Below are 13,589 nucleotides of genomic sequence, written 5' to 3' on the forward strand. Positions count from 1 at the left end.
AAAGTGACCCTCATATTTAGTAACATGGGCACAGTGCACATATATTATATTAAAGGGGTTGTCCAGCTTTAACACATTTTTTGCCACCACCCAACCTCTCATGCAGTGGCTGGGTTTGGGGTGGCCCCAACGCTATGCTGGGTCCCAGGGACACTGTCAATGTGTCACCACGTGTTGCTGCTCTCCGGAGGGGATGGTAAGGCGTGGTGCGCCCCAATGGGAAATAAGTCCAGAGAGTCAAGGTCTACAGTGCTCTTCTGTACTGGAGGAACTCAAGTGCAAAAAATACAGGCAAGGCTCTGGGCTGGCTTCTCCAGTCTCCTCCCTGGCAGAAGGAGGGTTCATGCTGAGGAATGACCTGAACTAGTTATCCCCCACTCTCTCACAGAAGGCTGGTACCCTGGCCAAAGGCGGGAGGCCCATGCTCTGTGGCTTGTAGTCCGGCTGGCTCCTTGGTCACAGGGCTGGTGACCCATGGTCTGTGGCTCAGCATCCCAATCTCCCAGCGTCTTCTTCTGGTCACTCATGCATTCTGGCAAGAGTCTCTTCTTCTAAGCATTGATCCCTAATTGCAGAACACTAGTCTCCTTATATACCGTTTCTGGCTGAACTAGAACCTTCTAGTGGGAGGGGTGGAGTGGAGAAACTCATCACAAACAAATATTGTTTATCATAGACTTGCATTAGACCTTCAATGGTACTCAATGGCAATAACACAGCAGTTTTTCCAGACATATTAACAAAGCTAAACCAAGTCTGGCTTTTTCCTACCAAAACATACTCTTCTTCAACTCTTATGGTAGCTGTGGAAAATTACCAGCTTGTCATTATTAGCTAGAAAGTCCCAAAAATCTCTTAGTGTTGTTAACCCTTTCCACAGTGCTGTGCCATCACAGTGCAAATGAACATGATACAAACTTATAAAATACACAACAAACTTATAAAATACAGTTAAATGGTAGTAAACAGTAAAGTCAGGGCAAGTTAACCCTTTAAAGTAAAATAAAATGAGGAGTTTGCAAAGGGGAAACAAGCAAATGTCCAGACTTCACAGTTTCCCTGCTCCATGGCACTACACCCACCCTGCTGAACCTGCGGAGGGAAGCATACTAACCTGCTACCCGCCTCTCGGGTCTAGCTCCTTCAAATTGCCACCCTCCTGTTCCTTGCTTGTCAACTTTCAGAGTGGACAAGGTTGGTCATGCAGAGACTGGTTGCTGTAGTGATATGTTCTCCATTCATCACACCATTGGGTCACTGGCTGGCGAAAATAGTTTTAAACTGGACAATCCCTTTAAACCCCACCCACAATACATTATATATACTCCTTGCTTCAAGTCCTCACTATTTTAAAGACTGTTTGCTGTCAGTGAATTAGAACATTTTTGTTTAGAGTGTAAAAACATTTTTGTTTAGAGTGTAAAAACCCATTCTGACCTAATACTTTTAACAACAGCTGAAGGTTTGTTACAATGTATCTAATCTAGACAATACTCTGTGAACTAAATAGCTTGGACTCCAGACTGATACATTTCGCCAGCATTGATACATTGTAACACAGTCAGGACAAGAGAGAGATGTGTACTGCTGATCTGTTGAGCTCACAGAAGATTGTCTACACTAACACAGTTGTAACACTCTGTTATGAGAAGTATCTAGCCAAGGCATGTTTTCTTCTTCTGGATGTAGACAAGAATGTGAACAGCAAGCAGAGATGTTGAAAAATAAAAATGGGGACATTTATCACCCACTTTACACCAGAAAACTGGGGTCAAAGTTTGGTGCACGTCATGAGCAAAGTTTGGGGGCTTTTCCAGAAAGTGGGCAGAGCATGGTGGAGTTGGGATGGCTATAGCTGACCCAGCACTTTTATTATAATCTACACCAGGAAACCTTAGTCGATTATAGTGGAAATTTAAACGGGTATAGATTTCGGTATTAGCACAAAGATTCTTAATAATTGTGGCGCATCTGACGCCAGTAGGGGAGAGATTAAGACTAGCATGTAATACTCTGGTCTAAATAAATTTCCCTATAAAGGGGTTTTCCGGGTTCAGAGCTGAACCCGAACATACAGTACCTCAATTTTCACCCCGGCAGCCCCCCTGACTTGAGCATCGGAGAAGTTCATGCTCCGATGCTCTCCTTTGCCCTGCACTAAATCACGCAGGGTAGAGGCATTTTTGGGAGATCCGGTGACGTACTTGTGCTCTCCATGGGGCTGCCAGGAAGCACTGCCCTAGTCAGTAAAATGGTTAGGGCAGCGCTAAAGCCCGCCCATCAGAGCCGGTGACGTCACCGAACACACTGCTGGGCGGAAGTTTCCGCCTGGCAGTGTGTTGTGATAAACAAAAGAGCCCATGCCCTGTGCTATTTAGCGCAGGGCAAGGGAGCGCATCGGAGCATGAGATGCTCCGATGCTAGCCTCAGGGGGGCTGCCTGGGTGAAAATAGGGGCATGTGCAGGTTCAGCTCTGAACCCGGACAACCCCTTTAAGTCTATTAGGAAGAGCTTGGGCCCCCTGGAGGATCTTCTAGTATTCTGGTGAAGAATGCCGAGACATGAATACTGTAGAACGGAAGAAACCAGCTGATAGACTGGGATCGGAGTAGGGACTATGGGTGAAACAGTCATACACGTTTCCTGCCTGTGGTACTGTGACCTCCTTGCTGTAACTCCCAGGATACAACATACATCACATAGATGGGGGCGCAGACTGTTCCACTTGTGTCTGCAGCATTTTGCTATCTTTTTTTCCATAGCATTCAAGAGCCATCAACAGGAAGCAGCCCCTGAGGTACCAGCTGGACAGGTACGAACAGTCCCCGCGGAGACAGATACGCTCCCCAGGCAGCGAAGAAGCCGCAATCAAGGTTCCTAGTATCTGATATCTCCCATTCTCCTAGCATCTTAATGGCTGAAGCTACAGCATCGATTACCAAGATATATGCAGAATGAGCAAATATAATGAATGTATACATCTAGATGAATAACACTGTATCTGTACTGTAATACCTGTAATTGGAAGGAGTTAGGGTCCTTTTAAATTGGTCAATTAGAGCCCCAAACAAGCACCAATCTACAATTTACAAGTCAATCTGCGCTCATTTAAACAGTCTACAGTCACTACGGTCTGATGCAAAGTGAATGGGGGATGAACAACCGTTAATACGATCATTCATATCCCATACAGTTGCCATATTGTCATTTGCACATCCTGATGTGCTGCTGTCAAATGATGAATTTTGCTGGCACATTAAAAGATGCATTTGCTTGTTTCTCAGGTGATCAGGGTCGCATTTACACGGGCAACTATCTGAAATAAATGTTTGTACGAACTCTCACTCCCGATAATTGGCCCTAGATTTGCATGTGTTAAAGGGCCCTTAGATTTTATCTACAGATTCAGGATAGTAATGGTGCTGTTCATTCTTTTCTCTTAAAGGTGTACAACGGCTACTTCTCCTGGGGGACAGGCTTAGCAACATTATCCAATATTAATATCCAAATACCAACAGGTAAGATAAGGTATCATCTCACCCTGAGAAATACATTGTGGTTTTCTCGATTGAAACATCTCAGTGAGGTCACAAGAGACATGTCTCTGCCGCTCTACCATGTATGGCTCTTAGCCAGTCAGAAGAGCAGAGTGGAGGTACAAGACACATATCCCTGCCGCTCTACCATGTATGGCTCATAGCCAGTCAGAAGAGCAGAGTGGGGTCACAAGACACATATCCCTGCCGCTCTACCATGTAGGGCTCATAGCCAATCAGAAGAGCAGAGTGGAGTCACAAGAAACATATTCCTGCCGCTCTACCATGTATGGCTCTTAGCCAATCAGAAGAGCAGAGTGGAGTCACAAGAAACATATCCCTGCCGCTCTACCATGTATGGCTCTTAGCCAATCAGAAGAGCAGAGTGGAGTCACAAGAAACATATCCCTGCCGCTCTACCATGTATGGCTCATAGCCAGTCAGAAGAGCAGAGTGGAGTCACAAGAAACATATCCCTGCCGCTCTACCATGTATGGCTCATAGCCAGTCAGAAGAGCAGAGTGGAGTCACAAGAAACATATCCCTGCCGCTCTACCATGTATGGCTCTTAGCCAATCAGAAGAGCAGAGTGGAGTCACAAGAAACATATCCCTGCCGCTCTACCATGTATGGCTCATAGCCAGTCAGAAGAGCAGAGTGGGGTCACAAGAAACATATCCCTGCCGCTCTACCATGTATGGCTCTTAGCCAATCAGAAGAGCAGAGTGGGGTCAGAAGACACATATCCCTGCCGCTCTACCATGTATGGCTCATAGCCAGTCAGAAGAGCAGAGTGGGGTCACAAGACACATGTCCCTGCCGATCTACCATGTATGGCTCATAGCCAATCAGAAGAGCAGAGTGTGGTCACAAGACATTTGTCCCTGCAGTTCCACCATCTGTGCCCGTTCCCTGTAAGGCCTTAGCCAATCAGAAGAGCAGAGAGGGATTACCTAGGATCTCTACTTTCTAAGAAACAAAAAATGTTGCATGATCTACTTCCTTACAGCTATAACTCCTAGAAGACAGGCATCTCTATCCTAATTGAACCAAGAGGTCACACGACAAAATTCCCTTAAGTCCTGATCCCTCACAAACAAGAAGAACCATCTCGACCAATCAGAAAGTCCCTTGAGCCAATCATCAAAGTCAGAAGTAGTCACATGACACACTGTGCTGCAGCAGTGATAGAGCAGAAGTACAGGGTCATATGACCCACTCTATGCAGTTAGAAACAGGAAGTGTCCCTTTAACCAATTAGCAGAGCTGAGGGTAGTCACATTTTCTTGAGGACCTGCAGGAAGATTCTGTTTCCAGGGCATCTTCTGGCCTCTGGATTGGCACCATGCTGCCTCTGTAATGTTAGTGTGTGGGGATAGGTTAAATTTTTACTGTATTTCTACCATTGTTGCCATGGAGACTCTTTGCGCTGATAATCTTCCTGTTGTGCAGGTCAGCTGACCATGGTGGTGGGACAGGTTGGGTGTGGAAAATCCTCGCTGCTGCTCGCCATTCTTGGAGAAATGCAGTCGCTGGAAGGAAGAGTTTGTTGGAACAAGTAAGTGGAGCTGAAAACGTTTATCTACTGTTGTCCTCAGGCAGCCATTTTACAGCGATGTAAAGTATAGAACCTGAGTTTAGGTCGGTAATAACCGGTCTGCGGATAAAGACGCTTATCTGTAGAAATAGTATTCTAAGTAAAAACCCTTCAGCATGGTGGAAAATCATTGATAGATGATTGGCGCTCAATTCTGGTATTCATCTTTTGTGATGCTGGTTTTACGTGTTTCCAGAGCGTAATACACATATTACAGCACCCAATCAGTAGGGGTTAAAAAACGGTGCAGTAAACTCTGAGCGCCAGGAGGAATCTGCAGGTCTCCTCTTTTGTTCAGTTAAATCCAGATAGTGCGACATATGCTTCTTATTCTTTATTTTTTCTTTTTTTTTCTTTTCCGATAGCAGATTTTTTACTCTATTTCCTGAACATGATAATGGAGACGGCCATCTTGCCTGAGCCGTTCTTAACAGCATTTAAAGAGGACCTTTCATGGGTCCGAACATTGTAAGATAACTATCTGGACATGTAGAGCGGCGCCCAGGGATCTCACGGCACTTACTATTATCCCTGGGCGCCGCTCCGTTCACCCGCTGTGGCCCCGTTACCTTCTCCCGCACTGTATGCTAATTACTCCTATCAGTAAAACAGGGAGGAGTCTGCCCTGTTTCTCCCTGGGCTTTCCTTCTCCCTGGCTGCAGCGCTGTCCAATTGCAGCGCAGAGCTCCCAGCCTGGGAGTTTTTTTCTCCCAGGCTGTTAGCTCTGAGCTGCGATTGGACAGCGCTACAGCCTAGGAGGAGGAGACGCCCAGCAGAACAAGGGCAGACTCCTCCCTGTTTTACCGATAGGAGTAATTAGCATACAGCGTGGGAGAAGGTAACGGGGCCACAGCAGGAGAACGGAGCTGCGCCCAGGGATAATAGTAAGTGCAGTGAGATCCCTTGGCGCCGCTCTACATGTCCAGATAGTTATCTTACAATGTTCGGACCCATTAGAAAGGTCCTCTTTAAAGATGAGCTTTATAGCAGCCACCATGGTCCATAGAATGGACAGGAAGGGACCTCATTGACTTCTGTGGGAGAGTTTTCTAGGATCCTAGGTTATCCCCTATGTATAGATAACATAATTGTAATTCTGCCTGTGATGATAATAAGATGACTACTAAAAAGTGATCTGTATAGATCAAGAAGGCCTAATGAAAACTGCAGGCTTCTTAGAATTTTGTTAAAATATAGATTGTGCCATGGAAAATGAAAAATGTTTAACATAAAAACTTGATTTAAAGGGGTCGTCCCATCTTGGACATTGGTGGCCTATTCTAGCGATAGGTCCCCAATGTCCAAGATGGGACAACACCTTTAAACAATAGGTCATCTTGCAATAACACATTCCCTTTAACCCCCGAGGGCTTTCAGAGGAGGAGGAGCTCATAGGCCCTGATATTTATGACATCCTTGGTGGACACTTGGAGTGAATGCCCACACAGCACTACTCCCCCATCATGCTGTTTCTAGGCTTAGGCTACATGGACATGACCGTATGTGTTTTGTGGTCCTTTTTTTTTTGTTTTTTGCGGATCCATTGTAACAATGCCTAAAACGGACAAGAATTGGACATCTCCTATTTTTTTGGGTGGGGCTACGGAATGGACATACTGATGCAGACAGCGCGCAGTGTGCTTTCCGAATTTTTTTTGCGGACCAATTGAAATGAATGGGTCCACGTCCTATCCGCAAAAAAAACAACGGAACGGACACAGAAGCAAACAACGTTCGTGTGCATGTAGCCTTATCTTGTGCGATACAGTCTGAGAGATCCACACAGCACTACACCCCACATCATGTGCTCCTGAGCCAGTGTATCTAAGCTCAATCTGTGTGATACATTCCAGTTGCTTTCCTCCATTCTAATAACATATGCGTTTCTCTAGGCTTCCTTCCTGCCGCGTTCCTCTGCCGCAGCCTTGATTATGGTCAGAGGTGACAGATTATTATTTGCAGGACTCTTTTGCTATAATGACTTTTTTGCTACACATTTCAGACTCCCCCCTGAAAGTGACTGGGGTACAGATGAACTCTTCAGGTATTGACCTGTTCTGAACATGTTCACAAATCATTATAGGATAGGAAGAGTGGAAATTGCGTGTAACCTGTGAGGAAACCGTATATAGAGGGCTGCATGACGAGAGAAGAATGTTGCGGTCAAATATTGTCCCCTCACACTGCATGAAGCTGAATGTTCGGCTACATTTACACGGCCGTGGTTTTGGTCTGCATCCGAACCGCAGTTTTTGCGGCTTGGATGCGGACCCATTCACTTCAATGGGGCCGCAAAAGATGCGGACAGCACTCCGTGTGCTGTCCGCATCTGTTGCTCCGTTCCGTGGACTGCAAAAAAAACATGTCCTATTCTTATTCAGCCAGGGAGGTGAGAATAGGTAGTTTTATTACAGGCTGGCCACACAGGACGCCATCCGTGTTTTGCGGATCCACGATTTGCGGACCGCAAAACACACCACGGTCGTGTGCATATAGCCTTAGTGACATCTTATTACAGTACAGCAGCATTATAAGAGGAGTGGCACATGATGTACATGTCTCAGAGGGTCTCAGCTCTGTGGTTATGGTAGTGATCCTGGAGGCAAGGAAGGTTCTACACCTCCTGTCACTCATCAATCGTCTTGAAATGGCTGATACAGTCAGCCTCTCCCTATGCTGAAATGGCGTATTCACCTTCCCTACAGTCAACCTCTCCCGAGCATCATATGTTATTCTTCAGTAACATGCAGAGCTACATCTTAAAGGGGTTGTCCCACTTCAGTAAGTGGCGTATATCATGTAGATACAAGCCACTTACTAATGTATTGTGATTGTCCATATTGCTTCCTTTGCTGGATGGATTCATTTTCCCATCACATTATACACTGCTTATTTCCATGGTTACGACCACCCTGCAATCCAGAAATGGTGGTCGTTCTTGCATGCTATATGAAAAAGCGCCGGCCTATCTGGTGGCCAGGACCATGGCACTGCACGTGGGCTAGTGCTTTTTCCTATGATGTGCAAGCACAACCACCACTGATGGATTGCAGGGTGGTCGTAACCATGGAAACAAGCAGTGTATAATGTGATGGAAAAATGAATCCAGCCAGCCAAGGAGGCAATATAGATAATATCAATACATTAGTAATTGGCTTGTATTAACTTTGTGTACATGATAAATGCCATTTGCCAAAGTAAAACAACCCCTTTAATGGCAGTTCTGGATTTGACTGGAGTATAAGACATTGTGACAGCAGCTCTGAATGTGACCAGAGCATAAAATACATAGCAGCAAAATATTGGCTGCTGCTCTGGATCTGAAACGATGTAGCGGCAGAATCTTGAACACAGCTTTGGATGTGACGGGAGTCCATGATGTAACAATCCTATGGAGATTTCTCCTATGGGCCGGGATTGATGTCTTGTTTATGTGAAGACTCTTCCTCGCGTTTCTTTCATTCTAAAGCTTTTCTACCGTAACTTGCAGCGTAGGAGAAAGTGACCCCTCTCCTGACGATGATGACAGGTATTATTTCTGCTCTCTGTGGGTCTTGTAATCCTGAGCCCATTCATCTGTATTGTGATCCTCTAACATGTGGGGGAATCTACGGTTAACCTCCAATCATTGCTGGTGATTGTGGTGACGCATCATCTGTGTCTCTAATCTTGTCATGTGCCTGGGGGCTCCATGTCCATTAACTGCAGACTCTTCATTTTCAGCTTGATTTCTTAAAAATCCATCACCCCCCTTCCCCCAATCCATTAACTGTAACTCTTCTCCCTCCCAGTCCTTCTCCTTTATTTGCAGGGACGTTCATCCCGTGGGATCGCCCGTGTGTCGCGCATGTTATTATTTTTACCAGCAGGTCCAGCACTAACCTGGAAACATATTTATCTGAGTTTTCTGTCTTACATTTCTAGATTTCCTCTTTTCCCCCATAATCCCAACATTATCTTCTTGCCTGCACTAAGATATCATTTTGGGGTCGATCTATAATAATTTTCACATGGCAGATTTTGCCTCTATGGTCGCTGCCATGTTTTTCACCTTGAATGCTATGAACCCGCTCGCTGTTTAGCCCCACTGAATGAAACTAAACCATAACCTGCACCTGCCATGGCTTCCAGTGGTATCTATCTAGACACTGCACCAAGAAGGGACATGTACCGTGACACGGTTGTGTCGTTAAATCACTTGCCGCGTAAACAACAGCATGGCCTCCTATTGAAAACAATCGGAGGCGGACACCGCGTGGCCGTGGCTCTGAATTCGCACTAAAATTCTGGCAAGAGACACTGGCTGTCATTTATCATGCTCGTCTGTTTTTTAGAGTGCGATTAGACAGGTGTAATGAGGTGATGAATTAGTCGATATGTCCTTGTATTCGTCAGGGCACAGGTGGATTGTGCGCAATTAGACTTCTCATTGGTCAGCTCATGAATTAGACCCAAAAGTGCAGCGAAAAATTTGCATATCAGATGAAAAGTTGCAGCCATATACATATGTTTGTGAGAAGGTGCACGTCTACTAGCCGATACAGCTATTTTAATAAAATTTTCACCCGGCCCAACACAAAGCTGACCAACAGAATTACGCCACCCCTGGAGTGGAGTAAAAATGTGAATGTTTTAGTGCCTAATACATGCAGAAAAAGGCGCACCTACATAAATAGGCCAAAAAAAAAGGCCTTAAAGAGGACCTTTCATGGGTACCGACATTATGAAATAAGCGGGTTGTGTAGGGCATAATGCAGGCATGTTAGATCATTTACTAACTTATCTTGCCAGCATTCCATTCGCCTGCTGTGCCCCCATTTTACTTTTCTCGCCTGGTATGGAAATGAATAGCATCGGTACAGGGAGGAGGAGACTGCCCTGTTTCTCGATGGGCGTCTCCTTCTCCCTGGCTGAGAGCTGTCCAATCACAGCGGAGAGTGTCACCGCCAGGGAGGTGAGATTTTAATTTTCTCCGCTGTGATTGGACAGCTCTCAGCCAGGGAGAAGGAGACGCCTATTGAGAAACAGGGCTGTCTCCTCCTCCCTGTTCCGATGCTATTCATTTCCATACCAGGGAAGAAAAGTAAAAGGGGGGAACAGAGCGACAGACAGATAAGCTAGTAAGCGATATTACGAGCCTGCACTATGCCCTACACAACCCCCTACTTATTTTGTAATGTCTAGACCCATAAAAGGTCCTCTTAACTTCTTAACTGAAAATTGTCAAATAAGGCACAACTGCCTCCAAAACTAGTGCCCTTTCATTAGTAAATGTGCCCAAAAAATTTGTCTATAATAGGAAACATTTTACTAAAGCAGGTACAAAACACTATAATAAATGACCCCCACTATGTGACCGGGCCCACAGATGCTCACAGTAAAGGTGCAGCAGAGCTCTATAAACTGTTCAAACGACATCACCGTGGACCAGTGGCACAGCATGCTTATTAGAGATGACCAAATCACTAAAAATTAGTTTTATGTACAATTCAGCTAAATTGTCTACGTCATTTGATTCCAAATAGAATCTACCTGAAATCTAAAGTGCTGTGATTGCCTAGAAAAGTCTCTCTCTGTCACCTTCTCTCTATCTCTCCTCTCCTTGATTCTCACGAAGTGAAACAAAGTTGGAAAAATTCAAGCCAAATTTCCAAATTTTAGAATTGATTTGCTCATCTGTAGCAGAGGGATATTCCATACGCAGGTCTGGACTGTCATAACTATATAGAGAGGGGCCAATATATCTAATAGCCAGTATCTTGGTTTTGGTCCCATTAGCACCTTAACAATGCAGACGGTCCCATGACGTACTGCACTGGCAGTAATGCAACCCAATGCAGATTACAATATAATCAATAATAATAATGTAATCCAATCTAAGAAACAGAACATGTCATTTCTATTTAACCAGTTGATAACTGTCTTCCTGTAAGTTGTCATAGAGTCTGCCCTTTTTCCATTATCGATGACCGACGGATTGTATTGTGGTTGAGGTATTCTGTTTCCTGCAGGGGTTTCTCGGCTGTCTCTTATATTCTTTCATTTACAGTAAGAACAGGTATTCAGTGGCATACGCTGGACAGAAGCCTTGGCTGCTCAATGCCACCGTGGAGGAGAATATCACCTTTGGGAGCCCATTTATCAAACAAAGGTAAGACGCTGTGTCCTGAGCTGCAGCCTGTGTCCAGCGTTAGGCTTCATGCTCACTTCCATATAACAGCTCAGTACAACCACTGTATAATATTACACCCATAGAGTGCTCTTCCTTGGTACCTCTGGAGGCCTCATGTGCCTTCATTGCACCACCTAATGTTTCCAGTACATACCGATGGATACAGGATGCTCCATTTGGATTCCATATGCCATGTTCTATCAGATGTAGTGTGCTTGGTTGCGTTATCCCCTAGAATCAGTGGTCCAGAGGGGCACCATATAGAGGCACATGGAATACCTAAAGCTTTGTATGTGGGAACTTCAGAAACTCATTGGGGAGATTTGCTCATAAAACTGCACCAGAATTGTAGCGCAGTTTTAGCTAACACATTTGTCTTGTCCAAAAATTTGGTGTGGCTTAGAGAGATATGGGTGTGACCTACCATAAAGAGGAATGGCTCAGGATATGACAACTTACACAAAATTCTGGCATACAGTAGACTTATAAGTAGGTGGTATAAAGTTAGACTAGACAGTCTAAATGTGCACCAGATTTATAATCCAGCATCAGCCTGGAGAAATTTGGAGCATTTTTAGACTGCCTATCTAGACAGTATTAGCAAATCTGCCCTGTATGTTTATAATGTTGTCCTTCCAAAAACTACGAACTCAGGTACACATAACCTCATAGCATTGTGAAAGAAGTAATGTTTTCTAAATCACCAGCCTCTGAGGCTGGATTTCTGTAACGCTTGTGTGTGGGAGAAAAACACCACACCAAGCCAGTACCCACATCCTCTCCTCTGGTCCATAATCCTTCCAGTGAACAAGATACTGAAGAGATCTACAGAGAACTCAAGAGTCAATAATCTTGGCGATCTGGAATTTAAAACGGCTGTCCACCATGACAGGAGTGGGTGGCAAGGGGGGCGACTCCAAAGGTTCAATATATCTCTTCAACAAAGGTTTGTGAAACACATTATGAATTTTCAGAGCCTAAGGAAGTTCAAGACAAAAAGCTACAGGATTAATAATGGCAGTGATCTAATATGGACCAATAAACCTCGGACCTAACTTCCAAGGAGGAACCTTCCACTTAATATTTCATGTGGACAGCCACACAAAATCACCCACACTTAGGTCCGGACAGTTGTACCCCCAGCTGAGCACAGAACGCCTTCCAGAATCTGGACACAAACTGAGTCCCACGATCCAAGACCACTTCAGAGGGAATGCCCTTAAGTTTCACAATGTTGTCAACAAACACTTGCGCAAGTGTTTTAGCATTAGGTAGGCCAGGCAATGTTATAAAGTGCACCATTTTACTAAAACGATCAACTACCACCAGAATAACTGTCTTTCCAGACGAATTAGGCAGATCAGTAATAAAATCCATAGACAAGTGAGTCAATGGTCTGGACGGGATGGGCAACGGAAGTAGAGATCCAGAAGGTTGAGTATGTGTAATCTTAGCACGTGCACAGATACTACAGGCCGACACATAGTGCTCAAAACACTTACGCAACCCCAGCCACCAGACTCTACAAGAGATGAGGTCAGCAGTGGATCTACTCCCAGGGTGTCCTGTAGGAACCATACAGTGATGTTCCTCAAACACCTTATGATGCAATTCTGATGGAACAATCAATTTCCCAGACAGGCAAGACTCCGGTGTGTCTCCCTGAGCCTCTAACACCTTCCCCTCTAAGTCAGGGTATAGAGCGGATATCACCACCCCTTCCGACAGTATCAGACTCGGATTTTCAAAGTCAACACCTCCAGGAAAACTACATGACAAGGCATCTGCATTGACACTCTTAACCTCAGGACGATAAGTGACAATGAAATTGAATCTAGTGAAAAACAAAGACCATCTGGCCTGCCTTTGGTTCAGCCGTTTAGCCGACTCCAGGTAAGCCAGATTTTTGTGATCTGTGAACACCATAATCGTATTAATCGCCCCTTCCAACCAATGACGCCACTCCTCAAAAGCCAACTTAATGGCCAGCAACTCTCTGTTAGCCACATGGTAATTTATCTCTGCGGCAGAGAGTTTTTTATAGAAAAATGCACATGGGTGCCATTTACCTGGTGACCGGCCCTGCGATAAAACTGCTCCTACCCCCAACTTGGACGCATTCACTTCCACAATGAAAGGTTGTGATACATCCGGCTGCACCTATATAGGGGCAGAAGAGAAGCACTCCTTAACCGAAGAAAAGTCTTGCAACACCGAATCAGACCACACTGAGACATCCGTCCCTTTCTTAGTCATGTCAGTTAAGGGTTTCACTACTGTTGAA

At 45.0% G+C, this 13,589-nt stretch overlaps 1 protein-coding gene across 10 annotated transcripts in view; it reads left to right on the forward strand.

The window, feature by feature from the left end:
* The window catches only part of ABCC9 (ATP binding cassette subfamily C member 9), an 88,552-nt gene that overhangs the window by 45,333 nt on the left and 29,630 nt on the right, over window positions 1-13,589 (forward strand). For 5 of the 10 annotated variants that reach the window (XM_044281515.1, XM_044281513.1, XM_044281514.1 and 2 more), the window contains exons 15-20: window positions 2,763-2,873; window positions 3,446-3,518; window positions 4,989-5,094; window positions 7,136-7,177; window positions 8,624-8,662; window positions 11,183-11,284. In XM_044281515.1, coding sequence (XP_044137450.1) covers window positions 2,763-2,873; window positions 3,446-3,518; window positions 4,989-5,094; window positions 7,136-7,177; window positions 8,624-8,662; window positions 11,183-11,284 — 473 coding nt within the window. The remainder of the gene's footprint in view (window positions 1-2,762; window positions 2,874-3,445; window positions 3,519-4,988; window positions 5,095-7,135; window positions 7,178-8,623; window positions 8,663-11,182; window positions 11,285-13,589) is intronic. The other 5 variants (XM_044281520.1, XM_044281522.1, XM_044281518.1 and 2 more) reach the window with 3 other exon arrangements.

Source organism: Bufo gargarizans, chromosome 2 (genome assembly GCF_014858855.1).
Source record: "Bufo gargarizans isolate SCDJY-AF-19 chromosome 2, ASM1485885v1, whole genome shotgun sequence".
Classification (NCBI taxonomy): domain Eukaryota; kingdom Metazoa; phylum Chordata; class Amphibia; order Anura; family Bufonidae; genus Bufo; species Bufo gargarizans.